The following is a 21,835-nucleotide window of genomic DNA, read 5'->3' on the forward strand; positions in this document are numbered from 1 at the left end:
TAAAAATTGTTAACAAACAGTGATAAAAAATAAATAATAAACTTAATTTTAGAATGTTAAATAAGTTAAATAAACCTCCTAAAATCTATCGGTCAAAAAATATATTATTTTTAATCAAATTTAATTGAGTTTATTTAATGATTCAGACGTAGTTTATGATAATATTATTTGAATTATTTATATTATTTGATATATTTTTGTTTTAATTTAGTTAAGAAATACGTTTGAAATATTTTAAAATAACTAAATTTACACAGTTCTGAAATTAAGAAATTAAGATAAAAATTTAAAAAAATGACTAATTTTAATTTTTACATAAAATTAAATAAAAAAATTATATTTAACCTTTTATAGTTTAATTTAATTATGATAACGCAGCTCGCATAAATTGTCAAACTAATAGATGACGGGAAAAGGTTCAAGTTGGATCGAAACAAGTGTTAAACATTTTATATATTTTTAGTTAAGTGTTATTCATTTTAGGCTTTTTTTTTTATAAAAAATAAATTATAGTATTATAAATATTATAATTTAGCGTTTTTGCAAAAAGGAATGGAAGTATTATTTTGTTAAACATAAATTTGCAAAAAGGAATGTGCTTTGGTTGTCTTATATTTATATTTTTTAGTTGATGATGGAAAACTCGTTGGTGTTGGATTCGCGTAATTTCGAAAGGATATAAACTTAACTTTCAATCATGTTAGTATAAAAAAAAAAATTAAGTTAGTAAATTAAACATTGACTTAACAAAAAAAGTTACAGATTAATATAATTTACCTTTTGAGGAAAAAATTTATTGGAAAACATAAACAATTATGCTTCTTATTTAAAAATATATGAAAAAAAATTACATTTTTTTTACAACAAAAATATACATTACATAACAAAATTGAAAATAAATAACATTAGATTAAACAATAACTTTGTGTTATTTTTGTTTCTCCACCAATTTATTGACACTGATGTTTAGAATAGAGAATCACATTAAGTAGGCAATTATGAATATGATAGCAATATTTTCATTCTATTATATATCAATATCTAATGCTACTAATCAGTAGATCATGATCAAGGAAAAACATGTAATAGTTCTGATTTTCATCATGACACCAAGTGGCACAATGCTATAGTAAAAAATGTTACAGATTGATTCTCAAACTTCTTTAACAGCTACATTTTCATTCATGGTTCTTAATCTTCTCTAATCCTATACCATTTCAGATTCCCTTTGTCAACTGCATTCTTTGTCCTCCAAAAAAGTATTTGTTGTATTTTGTGTCTTTGCTAAAACATCAATGGCTGTAACCACGTCACTGATCAAAGGTCGAGTATGTGCTTCCTCCTGAATGCACATTGCTGCAACTGCTAGTGCTTGGTGTAGACCCTTTGCTGGGTAGTTCCCTTTTAGCAATGGATCAACCATCGATGTATATTTCGTTCTGTCTTTGAATAGTGGTTGTGCCTGAAAACAAGATGCATTATGAACTCCATTGTTGATCATTTCTGCATATTGGTCTAATAAGCATAAATTTTCCGACTAGTTTGGTTAAATATGTTTTCGGTCGGTGTATTTCAATACAAAATTGAAATTCATTCTTGTCCCAAACTTTCTTATATTTCAGTCCAAAACTTTGAAGATGAATGGGCATAATCTTCTTAATTCAATGAAGTTAATATTTGTTACGTGTTCATTCAGACTCACATTTTATCTGAAAGTGTTAAATGGTATAAACAACTTAAATGTTTGAAATACTATTTAACCCGAAAAAGTTTCATTTTTAATGTTTGAGACCAATGTGTATCAAAGTCTGGGACAACGAATTTGAATTTTGTGTAAAAGTCTAAGACTAAAAACACATTTAACCTTTCAAAGTTTCATGACATACCCAAATGACTAAGTTTTGCTCCTCCGATGGTCTTGACTGATCAAGTACTCTTCTTCCTGTGATCATCTCTAGAAATACGACTCCGAAGCTGTATATATCTGATTTTATAGTCAATTGACCAGTTGAGGCATACTCAGGTGCACAATAGCCATAAGTTCCCATCACCCTGGTGGATACATGAGTTTTATCACCAGTTGGACCAAGCTTTGCAAGTCCAAAATCAGAGAGCTTTGGATTGAAGTTTTCATCCAATAGTATGTTTGATGATTTGAAATCACGGTATATCACTGGTGGATTTGCTACCTCATGCAAGTATTCAAGTCCTTTAGCTGCACCTGCTGCTATGTTCATTCTGGTATGCCAATCCAAAGGCTTTCTGTCCTCAGGTAGTTCTGTCAATCATTTTTCTTTTGTTGTTGGTCAGATGAAATTTAGCATTCTCGTTACCAAAAACAAAACAATAGGGTAATGTTTTCAAAAGGAAAACATCCATGGTGCCAATTCTACACATTTTATTTCAAAAGTAATTTGAAAGAACAAAATCTACTTGAAAAGATCATTATGCAAGTTATGGATTCACTGTCATGCCACTACATTTAGTTTAATCATTGCATTTGTGAAGTTTGATACTTGTTCAAACCCCAAAGGAAGGTTCAATAATGACATCTGAATTATTGTCTACTTTAAAGTTTGGAGTTTACATTACGGTTTTGTCATTAAAATATGTATCAGAAAGTTGAAAAGGGAATGTGTGTTTAAATTATTCTTGATTTCAACTCCTAAACAATGTAAAACTATTTATACCAGAATAATTCTCAAAGTGGATTGTGGCTCTCATTTTGTATACGTAATGAATTTCGTGGTATAATTAAGAAGCAGTTACTTACCAAGAAGGTGATCTTCTAAAGAACCATTCGCCATGTACTCGTATACCAAAATCCTTTGTTCACCATCTGCACAATACCCTACCAAATTGACAAGGTTAGGGTGGTGCAAGAGACTCAAAATCAAAACCTCTACAAGAAATTCCCTGTTTCCTTGGAATCCATTCCTGTTAAGTTTCTTCACAGCAACAACCTGCATCAAAGTAACACAGCATCAGAAGGTTACTATAATTGATTTCTTTTCTTTCTTGGCACAACATTCATATAGATATGAATTAAAGCTACCTGATTTATGTTTTTAATGCGTCCTTTGTACACCCTTCCAAAGCCTCCTTCACCAATCATGTTCTCAGGGTTAAAATTCCCAGTTGCAACACATAGTTCATGATAAGGAAAAGTCTGAGAGGTAATATTCCCTCTTCCCATCTTTGCAATTTCTTGTTGTATGAACTTCCTCTTGCTGTGATCTGCGTGATAAATTGTTCAAGTTTTAACCATTTGTATTTATCAGAGAAAAAAAAAATGTCAAGTGTTTGATAAGTCTGAAATCTACTATACAGGCTCACTCTACGACCACTTTGCATCTGCAGCATAGCAATCTAATGATATATTAAATCGAGAAATTTTTTCCTGAAAAACAAAAATTTTGATAGGGGCTATGAAAAATACCATGTTTAAAACACATTCTACCACATGATGGCATAGATTTTGCATGATTGAAGTCCCTGCTGCTCCCTCTGAATGCATTCTTGTTAATCTTCTCTGATGATGTGCAACATGAAAAGAAACTCATCTTCCACCTCTAAATATTTGATTTGATCTAACCAAACCCACATTTACAGAATTTCAAAGTTGATGCATCTGTTTTCCAAATGCATGCAACCTTTGACACTCCAGAAGTGGCTGAAAATCAATCTGGGATGTATTTTATTCAAACATTTGGTGTGCAGAAACCAAATTGGTCAGAAGTTCTGTTTTCCCAGAAACTTCCCCCCACATGACATGGTTACTTTAGCTTCAATGGTATTCAAAGGCCATAGTTAGGAAAAGAATTATGACTTTGTCAAATATGGTAATAATCTAAAAATGACCGATAAGGATTCACTTTTCTTTAATATTATTATCTAGAGTTCCTCAATATAGGATTTCATTAAGTGTTTTCTCTTAGCCTGCACTTTATTGTGCCAACCAAAATGGAGGATCACTCCTTTATGAACCTCCTCCAGAATAAATTATTGACAACTATTTTGTATGAATATGAACGGCTTATATCTACTTTGTTTCTTTCCCATCTACCTCCCTTATATTCTTTTTAATCAAGCCTCTACCTAATTTCTTTTATGATCAACATAATGTTCATTTTAACTTTTTGAATCACTTAAATGTTCATTAATATACCAACATAATTGAGTTATGCATGATAGATTTCTATAATGGTAACAAAGTTAGCTCCATGAAAAAAAAAAGTTTAAATATTTCTTTTGTATTTTTGTCAAAGAAAAGTTATTTGTGACATGAGAAGGCCGAGAAGAAGAGGGAAAACAAATAGCAAGACCTTATTTTTAGTCTTACGAAGATTAGTGTGTTATCAGATCCTCCAAAATTATGATCACCAAAATTGATCCTTTAAAAATCTAAAATGTCGCTACATTCTTCCTTATCAAGAAATAAGGTGGTGATATAAAAATATAAAATTATTTTGTCTTTTAATTTGAATAATAACTTATGTTCCAATTCCGATCAAAGTTCTTTTCGATAACTATCGTCGGGAACAACCATTGCATTTTTGAGGTATTGTCCGCTTTGGAACGTTTGAATTTCGTCATGGTTTTATCCTTAAAAAGCACATCAAAGGATGGAGAGAGGTAGGTAAAAATATTTAAATTTCGCTTAATAAACGAGGTAGAACTTATTGGGTGTACCCGAACAACTTAATTTTTTGGAAAAATAATATTCCAATAGTCTAGTTTTTGAAGGAGCAATTTGTTGAAACCAAAGGCAACAAAAAATAGCTGGTCTAAAATGAGCAATAGTGAAGGAGATAGGTTGAGCAGTGTTTGTTCTTAGATGAGTGAAAAGTTGCAGTAATTTAAGTTGTAGGTACTAGATCACCTACTGAGACAGAAGCTGTAAATGATATGGTGATAAAATTTGAGGTGTTTCATTAACATGGCAACTTTTTTTAGGAACCCTTCACCTGCCTCAAACTGTATTCAATGTTTTCATGTACAATTAAATTCACTCCTATCTGCTTATAATAAGTGCTGGAGGGCCACACAGAACTGTTAGGAAACTCGTAACTATTCACTTTTTCTTCACTCACTCGTCCATATAAAAGAAAACAGTCATAGGGAAAATGTTTCTTTAAAACATGACACACTTCATAAACTTAACATCAACTTCTGACATAAAAGCCAAAACTCTTTAAAAAATAGAGATAATTTTACGAATTTATAATATATAAATAGGTACTAATTTTTTTTACAAACTCATTTATGAGATTGAATTCAATTTTTTAAACCATTGAAACCAGGTTATTTTGTCACTTGATCTATTTGAGAATTTTTTTTAAACATATATTGTTTGGCAAAAAAGTTCACCAATATAAGATTTAATTAGAATAAAAATATTTTAACTTGTACTTTCATTTTCCTACTTATTAACTGAATTTAATTAAGAAAAAAATTATTCATTTGTTTTTTTTTATCTAAATAACATTATTCTTCCGAACAAAATTTCATTGGTGAAGCTTATCGAATATGAAAAGCTAAAAGCTTCAACTCCGTATCGTTCAATCATGTCGATGCCCCTACTTTCTGGGAAGCAGCGTTTCATAAATCAACACTTATCTTTATTCTACAAACTAATTATGTGTTTATTATTAAAGTAAAAAAAAAGTATTTTAAGAATGCTAATTAAAACCAGAAATGAAAAATTTAATAAAATTTTGACTTAACGAAGTTTCAGATTCTTTAAAATATAGAAATATATTCACTAATTTAAATTTAATTAACATTTTATTTATTTATATTGTTTAACTATTGAGTAGTGGAGGAACTTTACAGAGGATACGAGAGACTTTGACTTTTAATTTCTTTTATATGTAAAAATTAATATATTAATAAAAGTATATGGAAGATAGTACGATGTTGGAATGTAATAAATAAAGTGAAAGTTTTCATTCTGTGGAGAAAGATAAAGCAGAGAGAGAGAGAGGTATTAGATTCTGTCTCAAAGCATTAGCGAATTGACCAAAGGAAGACAGAGAGGTATTAGATTCTGTCTCAAAGCATTAGCGAATTGACCAAAGGAAGACAAAAAACACGACAATACGAAGGAACGAACAAGTAACAGTATTCAGAAACAAAAAAAAAAAAAAACATCTTCATCTTGATGGTAACTTAGACAATAATTTCTCCGAACTTGCTGCAAAAACTTTAGTTACGCGCTTACTAAAGTGATGACCAGAAGCTCCTATTTATGACGATTCTGAAAATGCGAGAGTGTGGAAGGTGTGAGTGAGAGGCATAGCATGGAATCGGAACAGTGTTACGATGTTTATATGAATTTGAGAGGGGAAATCCACTACGGCTTCGGCGGAAATCTGTGCAAGGCGCTGCGCGATAAGGGATTCAAGACTATGATGAGCGACGAGAGAATGCAGAGTGGTACGCAAGATTCACCCTTTCTTCTTAGGGCAATCGAACAATCTAGAATCGCCATCGTTGTTTTCTCCAAAGACTACCCACGTTACACTTGGTGTCTGGAGGAGCTTGTCAAGATTGTCGAATGCATGGAGACCAAGAACCAACTGGTTTTCCCAATCTTCTACAAAGTCAAACCCTACTACGTCAGGGAACAGAAGAAATACTACTGCGATGCCTTCGCCAAACACGACAAGAAGTTCGGGGAAAACTCCGAGAAAGTGCAGAAATGGAGGTCTGCTTTGTCTCATGTCGCCAAATTGCATGGACTCATCGCTCGATCTGGGTACGTAAACTTTTCTATTCTAACTCGCATACTTTAATCCAAAACAATTTGAATTACTAGGGTTATTTTAGTTCATTCATTATCTGTTTGTTAAAGTACTAGGTTGTGTTGTGATCTTAATTTGATAGGTATGAATACGAGCATGTTGAAAAGGTTGTGGAAATGGTGACTCGATCGTTGTTTCGGTACGATATTTTTATCAATTTTAGGGGATTGGATACTCGTTACTCCTTCACGGGTTTTCTGTATCGAGCATTGTCGCGAGAGAGATTCAAAACCTTCATGGATGATGAAGAGTTGGAAGACGGGGACAAAATTTCATCGTCTCTTATTAAAGCTATCGAATCGTCGAGGCTATCCATAGTTGTTCTTTCTGAAAACTACGCATATTCCTCATGGTGTCTTGCTGAACTTGACACCATCATGGAGTGTAAGAAGACAAAGAATCAGTTGGTGTGGCCAATATTTTACAAAGTGGAACCCAACACTGTGAGGTATCAAAAGAACAGTTATGAAGAAGCCATGGCTAAGCATGAACAAAGATATGGAAGTGAGTGCAGTAAGGTGTTAAAATGGCGACAGAATTTGTCTGAAGTTGCTGGCTTGAAAGGAGTCTCCCTTCAACCTAATCAGTAGGTGTTACATTTTGCTTTACTTGAATAGGAAAATAATAATCATGAAAATTGATTTTTTGTTTATTTATTTTGTAGGTATGAATTTAAAGTGGTGGAGGAGATTGTGAAAAAAGCCATTGAGAACGATGATGGAAGTTACTCCCGTATAACAGGTCTTGACTACAGTCAAATCATGAACAATGATGATGAAAATGAGTTGGCTAATCAGACGGTGGATAATAGAGATTGCATCTCTATATGTAGCCCTAGCTGGAATGAACACACCACTAACAATGATGATGAAGACTGTTTCTCTGCATCAAGTGTGGGTTAGAAGGAAAAGTTCTTACTTCTTTTTATAGTGCAAGGTTTCATCTTATGGTAAGTAATATATATATATATATATATATATATATATATATATATATATATAGTGTATACTGATAACATTTTCTAAGAAAAGAGGTGTGCTACTGTGAGAGTGAGACAGGAGAGATATATATAGTGTCTGTGTATAATGATAACATTTTTTTTTGTAAAAGTAAAGAGTTGTGTTACTGCATATTTTTAGATAATATTAGTTTCTAGCCGTTAATCTTTAATTCCTCTGTTCCTTACTTGCACCAGAGGCACAATATTTATTTGTGATACTATTTTTTTAGAATAATGATAGAATGACACCCCAAAGTTACCACTTTCATGACCACCTTACGTGGCAGCAGGAATTAGATTTAAATTATTAATTTTTTAATTGAAAAATTAAATTGGCATCAGGAAGCGTTATTTCCCGCACACACGCGTGTAGTCCAGTTGCCACATTTCCCACACAGCAGTCCGCGCATTTGTGTTTTCATTTTTGAAAAATCCTCCACCGCTCCACCGCTCCACCGCTCCTCCATTTCTCATTTTTCTTTCTCCAAAGCGCCCGCACACACACAGAACCCTCTCCTTGCCTTCTTCCCGCACACACACCGCCCAAATAACCCTTCCCGAATCCCTCTCCCTCTCCCGCTCTGTCTCCACCAACCGTTCGAACCCCTCCCTGCGAGAAACCCTAACCCTCTCCCTCTCCCTCTCCCTCTCCCTCTCCACCAACAGTTCGAGGCAACTTTTTCTGCTGTCGTTGCTCAATCCCCGAACCCCTCCACACTCCCAATTTCATAACCTAACCTATACTTTTCCCCAATGTCGACGCTCACCACCGCTGCTCCCACCGCTTATCCTCACCTGCCATTTTCTTGTTCACTCACTCACGCACTGATCTTCATCAACACCTCAACCTCCATTCACTCAAAAATTGGTGGACGTTCTTCAGCAGCAGCAGCTTGCAACCCATACACAAGAAACATGTAACCCAAGACATAGTTTTTGGACAAATTAATTGTAAGGTATTTAAATAAATATACTATCCAACATGAATGGTGGGCCCCACTCTGTTCCCCCCTAGGAAGACAAACAATATTTTATTTCTTTCAATAAATTTGCACTTGATACTTGACAACAAAAATTGGTGGAAGTTCTTCAGCAGCAGCAGCTTGCAACCCATACACAAGAAACATGTAACCCAGGACATAGTTTTTGGACAAATTAATTGTAAGGTATTTAAATAAATATACTATCCAACATGAATGGTGGGCCCCACTCTGTTCTCCCCTAGGAAGACAAACAATATTTCATTTCTTTCAATAAATTTGCACTTGATACTTGACAACAAAAATTGGTGGAAGTTCTTCAGCAGCAGCAGCTTGCAACCCATACACAAGAAACATGTAACTCACGACATTGTTTTTGGACAAATTCATTGTAAGGTATTTAAATAAATATACTATCCAACATGAATGGTGGGCCCCACTCTGTTCCTCCCTAGGAAGACAAACAATATTTCATTTCTTTCAATAAATTTGCACTTGATACTTGACAACAAAAATTGGTGGACGTTCTTCAGGAGCAGCTTGCAACCCATACACAAGTAACATGTAACCTAGGACATAGTTTTTGGACACATTAATTGTAAGGTATTTAAATAAATATACTATCCAACATGAATGGTGGGCCCCACTCTGTTCCCCCCTAGGAAGACAAACAATATTTCATTTCTTTCATGTTGGATAGTATATTTATTTAAATACCTTACAATGAATTTATCCAAAAACTATGTCGTGAGTTACATGTTTCTTGTGTATGGGTTGCAAGCTGCTGCTGCTGAAGAACTTCCACCAATTTTTGTTGTCAAGTATCAAGTGCAAATTTATTGAAAGAAATGAAATATTGTTTGTCTTCCTAGGGGAGAACAGAGTGGGGCCCACCATTCATGTTGGATAGTATATTTATTTAAATACCTTACAATTAATTTGTCCAAAAACTATGTCCTGGGTTACATGTTTCTTGTGTATGGGTTGCAAGCTGCTGCTGCTGAAGAACTTCCACCAATTTTTGTTGTCAAGTATCAAGTGCAAATTTATTGAAAAAAATGAAATATTGTTTTCCTCCTAGGGGAGAACAGAGTGGGGCCCACCATTCATGTTGGATAATATATTTATTTAAATACCTTACAATTAATTTGTCCAAAAACTATGTCCGGGTTACATGTTTCTTGTGTATGGGTTGCAAGCTGCTGCTGCTGAAGAACTTCCACCAATTTTTGTTGTCAAGTATCAAGTGCAAATTTATTGAAAGAAATGAAATATTGTTTGTCTTCCTAGGGGGGAACAGAGTGGGGCCCACCATTCATGTTGGATAGTATATTTATTTAAATACCTTACAATTAATTTGTCCAAAAACTATGTCCTGGGTTACATGTTTCTTGTGTATGGGTTGCAAGCTGCTGCTGCTGAAGAACGTCCACCAATTTTTGAGTGAAGGGAGGTTGAGGTGTTGATGAAGATCAGTGCGTGAGTGAGTGAACAAGAAAATGGCAGGTGAGGATAAGCGGTGGGAGCAGCGGTGGTGAGCGTCGACATTGGGGAAAAGTATAGGTTAGGTTATGAAATTGGGAGTGTGGAGGGGTTCGGGGATTGAGCAACGACAGCAGAAAAAGTTGCCTCGAACTGTTGGTGGAGAGGGAGAGGGAGAGGGAGAGGGTTAGGGTTTCTCGCAGGGAGGGGTTCGAACTGTTGGTGGAGACAGAGCGGGAGAGGGAGAGGGAGAGGGATTCGGGAAGGGTTATTTGGGCGGTGTGTGTGCGGGAAGAAGGCAAGGAGAGGGTTCTGTGTGTGTGCGGGCGCTTTGGAGAAAGAAAAATGAGAAATGGAGGAGCGGTGGAGCGGTGGAGGATTTTTCAAAAACGAAAACACAAATGCGCGGACTGCTGTGTGGGAAATGTGGCAACTGGACTACACGCGTGTGTGCGGGAAATAACGCTTCCTGATGCCAATTTAATTTTTCAATTAAAAAATTAATAATTTAAATCTAATTCCTGCTGCCACGTAAGGTGGTCATGAAAGTGTAACTTTGGGGTGTCATTCTATCATTATTCATTTTTTTAATCTTGATTATGACTTTTTTCCTCTGTTCGTGGTTGAAATGAATTATTATAACATGGTATCATGGATTTTTCTTTTTCACACTCAATATAACTCTTTCTTAATTTACAAAGAGTAAATGTTATTCCAAGCCAGAATGTCCTTATAAAACCAGTGATATTGTTGATTGTTATAAATAAATAGAAAAAAAAGAATTGTGGTAGTTTGACACCAATATTATCCTTGACATTTTTATATTTTATTTAAATAATAATATTTTATTAAAAGAAAGTTAATGTAAAATGATAGTTATTTAAGAAATGATGGTATTAAAATAATTTTTTTCTAAAAAATATATTTAGTAAAAAGTCCAAAAAGGACTAATCATGATTTAAGATTGAATAGTTGTTTATATTATAGGATGTACGATGCCAAAGCGGCTAGTCCCGTCGGTTTTGCATAGTGCGTGTTGAGTTGGTGTCTTTCACAATTTAAAAATGGGTTTAATTTTGTTGGTTTGTTTTGTTTTGCGGGTTAGCATGAGGTTTGCATGTTTCGCATTTGTGATTAATAAAATAATTTGTTTTTCTTATAATTAAAGATAATAAATAATAACAGTGAAAGTGAAAATTATAGTTAAAATAAAATAACAATATGTTAACTTATAAGATACATACAAATTTGTTAATCTATAAATACTTCATATTTAAAAATTAAAATTATTATCTTATATACAATAATAATAAAAATAAAAAATTATCTACATAAACAATATGATAAATGGTACGAAAATTGAAAAAAAAATAATGTTTAATTTTATATGACCGAATATTTTCCTTTTTGTTATCAAATTATATTAATATGTATTTATGTTGATGGTTGAAAATTAATTATAGCAAAAGATCGAGCATTAAATATGAGAGTTTAAAATTAGCTTTCAATCCACGAAATTCTGAATTATTTATATTTATTTACATTTCTAAACTTATAAATAAAAGTTAAGATGTTATTTTCTTTTCACTCATATATGTATTTCCTCATTTACTTAAAAAAAAAAAAAACTCTTTATTTTTATAAGTTTTTCTTTCAATTGATTAGCATAATTTTATTTGTAACAAATCATTATTTTTTAATGATTTCTGTGTGGTGCCTCCTCTCTTAGGCACGTACACTTTTTTAGTTTTAAAATATACATTCATTTTCTTTATATTTTAAGTGGATAACACTTATATTCTTTTTAATTTTGAAATATACATTATTTTTCTTGTTTGTAATAAATAATTTTCAATTCCCTTATATTTTAATACAAATGTTTTTTCTTATTTGTTTAAAAATATCATATTGACTAAGTTTTAAATAAAGAAATTATGACATAACGTTTTGAAAAATATTTTACAAACGAAAAATTAATTGATTGAATCATTATGTTAAAATATAATAAAAACATATTGTCACAAAATTGAAAATTACTTTATAAAAATATAAATATATTTCTTAGAAATTATTAATTTAATATAAAACTATATATGATTCTTGCTCTATAAATAACATAAAATGAGATAAATACTTTATTTTAAAATTAGAGGGTGATATTACATTTTCTCTCCTCCATTAAATGAGATAAATACTTTTTTTTGAACATAACAATGATAACTCTTGGAGGGTTGTTGATAAATTGCTTAGTTTTTGTGGCTACTTGCACACAAAATTGTGATGAGTAATAAAAATATGTTACTTGCACGATTATACAACAACAGTGGGAGCAGTTTTCAATGATGAGATGAAGGAAGGGGAATATACCAAAACCTCATGCTTCAAACAAATCATCTTCAACATGCTTTATACGATGTCGTTTGCCAGATCAAACAATTAATTCACCATCATTGATTATATCCAACTTTTTTATTAAACAATTCTTCGGATTAGTTAGCATTGTCATTGTAGTTTTTAATAGGTAACCATTGTTATAGGTTAAGCACGTGTTTCACAATATCTTATTATTATTAGCACCAATAATTTGATCAATCTCTTGGTAGCACCACTGTATTTTTGGGGAGTAGTAAATTATTGGAACAATGGCCCTCGTATAATTATTAATTAATATTGCACTCATTTATCTTTCTTTAGATTTTTCTCTTTAAATTATTATAGAAATTATATTTTATTTTTAAATTAAGTTTTAAAGTATTTAGTCACGTTTTTTTATGAAAGTAATGTAAAATATATATTTTTAATGTGACAAACAAAGTTCTACAATAAATTGTAAGGATTGTCCCAATATATATATTAAAGATTGATATATTAAAGATTGATCTTGTATCAAATTGATATGAAATCTTCAACTTGTAATTACACATATATTAGTTGGCAGTATGTACATAAATAGATTTAAGTATAAAAGTATAAAATATATCATTCATCAATTAAATATAAATTTTAAAAAATAAAAGATAAATATGAACATCTAATAATTACTATGTAAAACCATTATTATAACTTATAATGTTGTTTCATCTTTTACCATAAAAATTAAATTAGTTGAAATTTAAATATCATATAATATTAAGATAATGAATTTATGAATATGTTTTTATCAAGAAAAAATCACTAGAGAGAATCCACATAGACATGAGCTTAAATTACAATTTAAATATCATATAACATTAATATAATAAATTTATGAGTATGTCTTTACCAAAAAACAATCGGAGAAATTCAGCACCAATGAGATATGAGGTCAAACTACATAAGGAATTCATACTACATCCAACTTAAAACTTTAAAGCATTGAGTTTACGAGTGTTCATTCTTTTATGATGCTCGATTTTTTTCATTTTTATCCAATGTGAAACTTAAATTCACACTTAAATTACATCAAATATAAAATATATTGTTTTGTCGATTCTTGAACTATCATACCAACATAGTTGAATGTTCTCACATGCTTCAAAAATGATATCCACTTGACTTAAGTGACAAGCATCATCCTTCCTAAAAGGGAGAAGCTTATTTTGCTTACAAGTTTTCACTTAAGTTAAACACATGTTTAAGTGTCACTTAAGTTAATCATTGCATATTTCTTGATTGTTTTTTGACTAGTATGTTAATACCTGATTGATGTTGCACTCGAAAGAAATTTGGACTCTCTGTGTTGCTCCTTTACTGTGTCTCTATAATACATTAATTATTATTAATTTTGATGTTTTAAAATATATTAAAAAGATATTTAAAGTACCACTACAATGTATTTTTAATGCTTAACAGATGACAACACTCACAAAATCAACAGAGGATTACTCACTAAAAACATAATTTCCTAATTAATACAAAATATGCTTAAATTAGTATTCGATTAAGAGAGTACGATAAAGTATAATAAATTAAAAATTATTAAATATCTCACCTATACACCATATTTATAAGTTCTTAAATGAATTTTTACTATAACAAAGACCTAACTACGATCAATATCCTTTTAGTCTAATAATCTCATATGCATTTTATTAAACCCCAAAAGTTACATACAGATTAACTTTTAATACATACAATTTAGTTATCTCATATTTTACACATTTATTGATATTATTGACTTAGTGTCTATTCACATAACTTTTTTCATAGACACTTCTAAAAATTCAACAAAATTTCATGTAAATATTTTTATCATATCACAACAATATCCCTCTGTTATAAAATAGTTAAAAAAAAGAAAAAAAAAAGCGAAGAAATTGAGTACTTATCTAAATTACAATTAAGTTTACTCTATCTAGTAGTGCACATTGGCATAAATAAATTAAGCTATTTCCTAAACATAGAAATAGTCGAAAGAAATAAGTTTTAAAGGAATAATTTTTCCAATAAAATGAAGAATGAAAATCAGTACTTTATGTATAAACTTTTTTATTCTTTATATACAACTGAGCTCACCATGTTTACCTAATTTGCAGCTTTTATTAGTACACTAACTTCAGTAAATATATACATTTAGAATAGTTTAACATTTGCATTGTATTAAGATGTTTAACCAACACATTTGTATTGTGATTTTTTATTCTTCGCCCTATGTTATAAAATTTCAACAAAATTTAACAAAGAGTTTGTGCAAAAAGGGTGTGTTGATATTACTTCTGAAAATATTACCAAGTAAAAATTCTGTGTTTAATTATTTAATTAAGAAAAAGATAAACAAAAATATTTAATAAATAAAAAAATACAAGCAAGAGGAAGAAGAAAAAATTACAATGATTTATGATCCAAACTATATGGTTTGAGGAACAGAGTTGACTCTCCAAAGCGAAACGATATTGAGAAAGGAATTTGGTTTAGTTTGTTGAGCTTCCATCGTGCCATGGCGAAGAAGTTAGCGTGGCTGCTACTGCTGCTCCTGATATCGGTGTCCGGGCCGGGCCTCCAAGTTTGGGCCCTGAAAACGCCGTTTCACCCGCGAGACGTGCTTCCTCTGCTGCCGAGGCAGGTGTCGTGGCCCATCATGACCCGCCTCCACAGCGCCGTCGATATCCTCCCCGTCTTCGTCGGCGCCGCTTCTTCTCCGGCCGACGTTATCGAGTGGAAGGGCGCCTGCTTCTACCAGAACAAAGCATGGATGGTGTTTCACAACAAGAGCCAAACTGAATATGGCGGCGGAACCCTTCACATTAAGGTTGTTTTCTCTTCTGTTTTCATTTCAAGTGTTGGAAATCTAGGTCACTTCCTTTTGCTGAAAAGCCAATTCAAATTTTATTTGATAATTTTTGTTGACTTGTTTGTTGTAGTGAAGTTATATTCCCTTGTCATGTCTCGTAGTGGTGGCACTCATAGCGTGTTCATTGCTTAGGTTTAACCCGATCAATCTCAGATTTCAAACTGATTAGGTTGGTTTGAATTTTGGACCTCTTTGGATCCAGTTTGAACCAAACCAATGAAATTTAACGGTGATGGGATCGGTTGTGTGATTTACGAACCCTAACCAAACCAATCATTTTAGTTTTTTATTATTAGTTATTATGGGTGGAGTTTTATGATAATCGTATTATTAAAAATATAATGTTTTTACCTTAGTGACACGAATATGTTTTAATTTTTGGACAAAATCATGTATTTTTTTCATCTGTTTAAAATAGAATTTTACATTTCTGTGTAACACTGGACCTGATTGATTTGAATCAAATAAACCCATTCGTTGGTCTGGTTCAGGTGTTAAAAAAGTTGGAAAATGAAAACCAATCTAAATCGATAAAAATGATTGGTTCTGATTTTATTTTCCTCTAAATCTGATCCAAACTTACCCCTACTATTAGGGTAATGCCACTCTCTCAATAAATGTATTACTTTTATTGAGACAAACAGTGTAATCAATTTAGGGATAAATTAAAGTTTACATAATTAGTATTTCATTGAAACTTGCCAAAATGAATGACTTTTAATTTTTTTGCTGAAAAGCTAAAACTGCAGTAGTTAAGATAACCGGTGAAGGACTATGTGAACTTCGATTGATGAAACTGAGCCCGAAAGATACTTTAGACCAAACATATCTTCATATCGCGTGGTTAAGCGAAATTAGTCATATTCATAGTGTTTTTGTTGTTTTTCTATTGGTTTAACTAATCTGTCCCCATAGCCAACTTTTCTTTCAGTCCCTGTACCTGAAAACTCCACCTTTGTCCCCTGCTTGTTAGATTTTTCGGTAAATGGAGAAACAGACTAAAACTTAAAAAAAATGTTCATTTATGACTAAACGCTGAGATTTTGGATATACAAACTGAAATGAAAAAGTTGATGAGGTAATGGTACCAAATGATTAATTAAAACTTTTTTTATTTAAAAGTAATGCTCAGAGTAGGTGTGATGAAGAGTGTTTTCCGAATATTAGAAGGCATAGATTATGTTATGCGATTGAAGCTAAATTTGGTCGATTTTGGCTGGATATTTGTCATTTGAAAGGTTCAGAAATCTGCCTCTGGTGGTTGTGTTATATAGCATTAGAGTAGTTATTTAAAGTTATTGAATGTCAGTATTTTGCATTTGTTTTCTCCCTCTCTATCTGTGTTTGTATGGATTTGGGATTCAGCGGGAGCTGATTGATTTATACCTATGCGCTGATCTAGGTTAGCAATGCTCACAGTTGGACGTGCATGGATCTTTATATTTTTGCTACTCCATATCGTGTAACATGGGATTACTATTTCCTGGCTCGGGAGCATACACTTGAGATCAAAGCATGGGAAGGAAAAGCTGAGTATGATTATGTAAGTGGCTTTCTTTGTTTTTAGACTGTCACTGAGTATTGTTTCTTAAAACTCGGAACACATTTTTGTTTCAGAGATCCTTAACCTCTTGTGCAAACAGGTGAAAAACCATGGATTATCAATTTTCCTCTTGCAAGCTGGGATGTTGGGGACCCTTCAAGCACTTTGGGAGGTCTTCCCTCTATTTTCAAACACTGGATGGGGCGAGAACTCCAATATTAATTTTTTGGAGAAACATATGGAAGCTTCTTTTGAAGTGCGCCCTCAGCCTTGGGTTACAAATGTCAGTGCTGATGACATCCATTCTGGAGATTTCCTTGCTGTTTCGAAAATACGAGGACGGTGGGGTGCTTTTGAGACTCTGGAGAAGTGGGTCAGTGGAGCTTATGCTGGTCACACTGCTGTTTGCCTAAGAGACCCCAATGGGAAGCTTTGGGTTGGAGAGTCGGGACATGAAGATGAAAAGGTAAAATATCTAAGTTGCATTACATGTATTGGTTCTGCGCAAGATTTATCGTATTCCATTGCATTGCTATCCATATCATACGAAACACGATAAAGAATTGTACAATTTGATTCGAGCAGCTGGTGACTTGAATCCTTGAGTGAGTGTTTTGGTGTTCCAATTGCCCCATGGATAGCAGGAATCACATAGGAATTGCAGGTTGCACATGAAACATTAATTTTGGTGCAAACAACCACGCACCGAACTAGTTTGGGTCATTGTATCCTTTTCATGTTTTTCACTCAGTTTTCTCGTCTTCTAGTCTTCTTTGCCTCTTCCAGTCTAGCCTACGTGCAAGCTTGGTGGTCCCTTGTTCTCTGGGGTGACCATACTGTTGAATTTGAGGAGGCACTGATCGTTGTCCTTGTGGCTGTTATGATTTGGAAATCTGGATTGTTTTGCAGCTTATATGTCACTCTGTCATCTATCTGACTTCAAAATGCTAACGTATAATATGGAAATATATATTTATGTTTTCTACGTTTGATAATGATATGGTTCTTTATATGTTAAAATGCCCCTAGATTTATGTTTTTTAAATGAATATGTTTATATGTTCTGTTTATTATTGATAGGCTTAACTACATACACATTTTGTCCCTGAAACCTGATTGTGTTTTGTTTTTGGTTCTATATGTTTTTAATTTTGATCTTTGTAAAATTTCTTTTTTTGATTTCGGTTCTTGTTATTTTATTTTAATCCCTCTAAAATATTTATTTTCTTGTTTTTTTTTTCTTTTGTATTATGTAGGTTGTTTGCTTTTAGTCACTTTGATTAAGGGACTAATTCATAGTGAAAAAAAAAAATTATAGGAATAGGACAAAACAAAAATTACAGAGACTAAAACAAACTAACAAGGACTAAAATAAAAAAAGAAATTTTAGGAGGACCCAAAAGTAAATAAAAATATAGTGGGTACCAAATTTAAAAACATGACTATATTTCAAGAACTAAAATTGAATTTAAGTTATCTGTAACACATTTCTTCCAATTCACGATTTGTATATTGATTCAACTATCATTCTTCATAGTCATTTCATGATAATTTCATTAATATTTTAGATTTTCAACCTTGGAAAGTAATACTTCTGGAATCCTATGCAATTTTAGGTTTTGATATAATTTAAAAAAAATTTAAGTTCCTTAAGTTAACCATGTTATAATCAGAATACAAGATTATGTTCCGAGTTTCAGTTTGAAAAAGTGATTGAAATCAGTGCATGGTATTTATCATGTCAACATATATAGATTTTCTTTTATGACAAATAATGCATTGTGGTAGTTTGATTATTCGAGCAATGATAGTAAAAGTATAGTAGTTTGTCAACTCTGCAGCAGCATTTATTCTACAGTCAAGTTGCTAGCTTTATATTTCCTTCCTCATTTTGCTTGCAGGGAGAAGATATAATTGCTTTGATGCCATGGGAAGAATGGTGGGACTTTGAACTGAATAAAGATGATTCCAATCCCCACATTGCACTGCTTCCTTTGCACCCTGACTTGCGTGCCAGGTTTAATGAGTCTGCCGCATGGGAGTATGCAGTGAGCATGATAGGAAAACCTTATGGTTACCATAACATGATCTTCAGTTGGATAGACACTTTAAATGAAAACTATCCGCCCCCCTTGGATGCTAACGTGGTATTGATTTAATCAGTTCTGCATAAATTTCATTTTATCTGTGTTAACATTCGATTCAACTATATTGAGTTTTTGCACTGTTATGCCAAGCTGGAGCATTTTTTGCCTACAATTTTCTAACAATTATATGTTTCAAAGACAGAATAAAAGATACCTTGTACTAAATTATTTAAATAGTATATATAACTGCCTCAAAGGAAGGCCATTGTTATTCAAGAAAATGTTCATTCACATAAAGAAAAAAATGATGGATAGATTCCCAAAATGTGGTACCGATTATTGACTATGCGTGGTCTTATCTTTTACCCGTTCCATCTTTTGTTTGTTTTAGCCACATGCTATATAGCTTAATAATCTATGAACGAGTCTTTGGAGCATTTCTTTTATTGCTATGCAGGTTGCTTGCGTTATGACAATTTGGAATCAACTCCAACCTGAGTATGCAGCAAATATGTGGAATGAAGCTCTGAACAAAAGACTTGGAACTGAAGTATGCTGCAATCTGGTTTCTTGCTCCAATACATACACTTGAAAAAGGAGAAATAATATTTATTTTTTCATCAGAAAATGTACTATAATTACACATATATATTCTAAACATAGCTAAATTAGTGCTATTAATACTGAAATCTCTTAAATGTGGAAACTAGAAATTTAAATAATACACAAAGCTAAGTGAATAATTCACATGTTACAAAAATACAACATTTTATTCCCACTTTCTTAGCAAATTATGATACACAACCTAAACATTTTTTGCTCAAGATAGTAAATTAAATCGACTAGGCATCTCATTCTTTTATAACTGCTTTGTCATAATATGAAATTTTCCCTTAGTTAAAATAAGTGAACCATGTGACCTTTTTTCTGTTTCTACAGGGACTTGACCTTCCAGAAGTTTTAGTAGAAGTTGAAAAGCGTGGATCATCTTTTGATGCACTGCTGACAATTCCTGAACAGGATGATTGGGTCTATAGTGATGGGAAGTCAACATCTTGCATTGCTTATGTACTTGAGATGTACAAGGAGGCAGGGCTGTTCGATCCAATTGCTAGTTCTGTTCAAGTGACAGAGTTTACGGTGAGTTTTCTACGAAGTTTGGTTTCTGTCTTTTGGACAGCAATACTCAGGTTTTTTATTTTACTCATGCACAAACTTTTACTCAAATTAATTTACTGTCCTACCCTTACATGGAATAATAAAACCATTAGGCTCAAATATTTGAATTAACTTTAGGAATTTTTCATTTATTCCAAAATCCCCAGGATTAGAGGGGAAATAGAAATGAGAGGAGATGGAATTTTGTCTCCTTATTTGACCTCCAAAATTTTGAACCAAACAAAGGGATTTCTGTAAAAACCCTTCTCTTCAACCAAACACTACTTGGGTAAATTTGCTAGGTGAAAGAAGGTTATTTAGCAAGGTTGGTATTAGTTCATGATACAAGTTAAAACACTTCATTATTGTAGTTTCTTGACCAGGCGCATATGGGACTTACTTTCTGTGCAATAAATGCAGATAAAAGATGCTTACATTCTCAATTTTTTTGAGACCAATTCTAGTCGCTTACCAAAATGGTGCAATGATGGAGACACTGTGAAGCTTCCTTATTGTCAAATTAAAGGGAAGTATAGAATGGAATTACCTGAATACAACACCATGCAACCATACTCTCATATGAATGAAAGGTGCCCATCTCTTCCTCCAGAGTATTCCAGAACCAAGGATTGCTAGCACTCTTCAATTCTTTGCTCTAATCCTAGGGCGATTACGTCACCAGATTATTTCGTCTTCTAGACTTGGATTGCTTAGGAGATGCCAAATGAATCATTGTTGTATCCATTTCAATGTTAGAAAAAACTTCAAACAAATTCGATATTGCGTGTGTATATATGTTATTGTAACCTATATTAGACATTCACGCAATTTGGGTTATCTATGTACCTAGATTAAACAGTGTAAATATATGGGACTTGAACATCTGTACTTCTTGCAAAAAAACTTTGAATAAGTTTCATATGTAAATATTTTTTATGAGCCTTGCATCTGCATTTTTTTTTTTGTCTGTAAAATGAGTTTGGCATCTATGAATGAAATAATATTAATAATATGTAATATTGTAATTCTGTGATGCTAAAACCTTAAATATTACGTAAGTTTATAAATGTTTAACATTTAAAAGTTTAAATAAATTTTCTGTATTATAGTTAAATTGAAATCTCTAATATATATTAATATTTGTTAAAAAAAAAGTTTGCGTGGAATAAAAGAAGAAAATGACTAATTAAATTGAGTGTTGTTTTAGTTGAGAAAAAAAAAAGTTATAACTGTGATTTTTTTTAACCTGCTTTTTTAGCAAATTGATTGGTTTTGTGATTTAGTTTGATAATGAGTATGTGCATGACTAATGGTATGGCTGAACTGAATTTGACAGGTCGCTCAGAATGAGAGTATCTTGATAGAAGTGATTAAGTAAAATATAAGCGAAAAAGTTTCATAGGTTTATTGTTTTAGGTTGGTCTTGAGTATCTTGGTAGAAATGATCAAGTAACATATAAATGAAGAAGTCTCAAATTTATTTATATTCTTTTTTATGGTTAGTTTGTGT

The 21,835-nt window shown here is 32.2% G+C and overlaps 3 protein-coding genes across 4 annotated transcripts; 2 read left to right on the plus strand and 1 right to left on the minus strand.

The window, feature by feature from the left end:
• Window positions 1–1,005: 1,005 nt before the first annotated feature.
• Window positions 1,006–3,857, minus strand: LOC114193962 (putative serine/threonine-protein kinase PBL23). Its single transcript, XM_028083972.2, has 5 exons — window positions 3,440–3,857; window positions 3,056–3,237; window positions 2,774–2,963; window positions 1,887–2,278; window positions 1,006–1,462 (listed from the first exon to the last, which is right to left on the minus strand). The coding sequence occupies exons 1-5, from the start codon at window positions 3,561–3,563 to the stop codon at window positions 1,232–1,234; spliced, it is 1,119 nt and encodes a 372-aa protein (XP_027939773.1). The 5' UTR covers window positions 3,564–3,857; the 3' UTR covers window positions 1,006–1,231.
• Window positions 3,858–6,107: 2,250 nt separating this feature from the next.
• LOC114193986 (uncharacterized) lies at window positions 6,108–7,976 on the plus strand. Its single transcript, XM_028084001.2, has 3 exons — window positions 6,108–6,760; window positions 6,889–7,392; window positions 7,471–7,976. The coding sequence occupies exons 1-3, from the start codon at window positions 6,303–6,305 to the stop codon at window positions 7,706–7,708; spliced, it is 1,200 nt and encodes a 399-aa protein (XP_027939802.2). The 5' UTR covers window positions 6,108–6,302; the 3' UTR covers window positions 7,709–7,976.
• Window positions 7,977–15,086: 7,110 nt separating this feature from the next.
• LOC114194384 (uncharacterized) lies at window positions 15,087–21,264 on the plus strand. 2 transcript variants are annotated; one of them, XM_085665791.1, is made up of 7 exons: window positions 15,087–15,495; window positions 16,940–17,080; window positions 17,181–17,546; window positions 18,982–19,227; window positions 19,625–19,717; window positions 20,107–20,307; window positions 20,493–20,650. In XM_085665791.1, the coding sequence occupies exons 1-7, from the start codon at window positions 15,184–15,186 to the stop codon at window positions 20,496–20,498; spliced, it is 1,365 nt and encodes a 454-aa protein (XP_085521917.1). In that variant the 5' UTR covers window positions 15,087–15,183; the 3' UTR covers window positions 20,499–20,650. The 2 variants fall into 2 exon arrangements, with proteins under 2 accessions (XP_085521917.1, XP_027940368.1); XM_028084567.2 differs by lacking the exon at window positions 20,493–20,650 and adding an exon at window positions 20,746–21,264 and having other exon boundaries at window positions 15,097–15,495.
• The last annotated feature ends 571 nt before the right edge of the window (window positions 21,265–21,835 follow it).

Source organism: Vigna unguiculata, chromosome 8, assembly GCF_037176805.1.
Source record: "Vigna unguiculata cultivar grain cowpea cultivar isolate G323 ecotype 2 chromosome 8, ASM3717680v1, whole genome shotgun sequence".
Classification (NCBI taxonomy): Eukaryota; Viridiplantae; Streptophyta; class Magnoliopsida; order Fabales; family Fabaceae; genus Vigna; species Vigna unguiculata.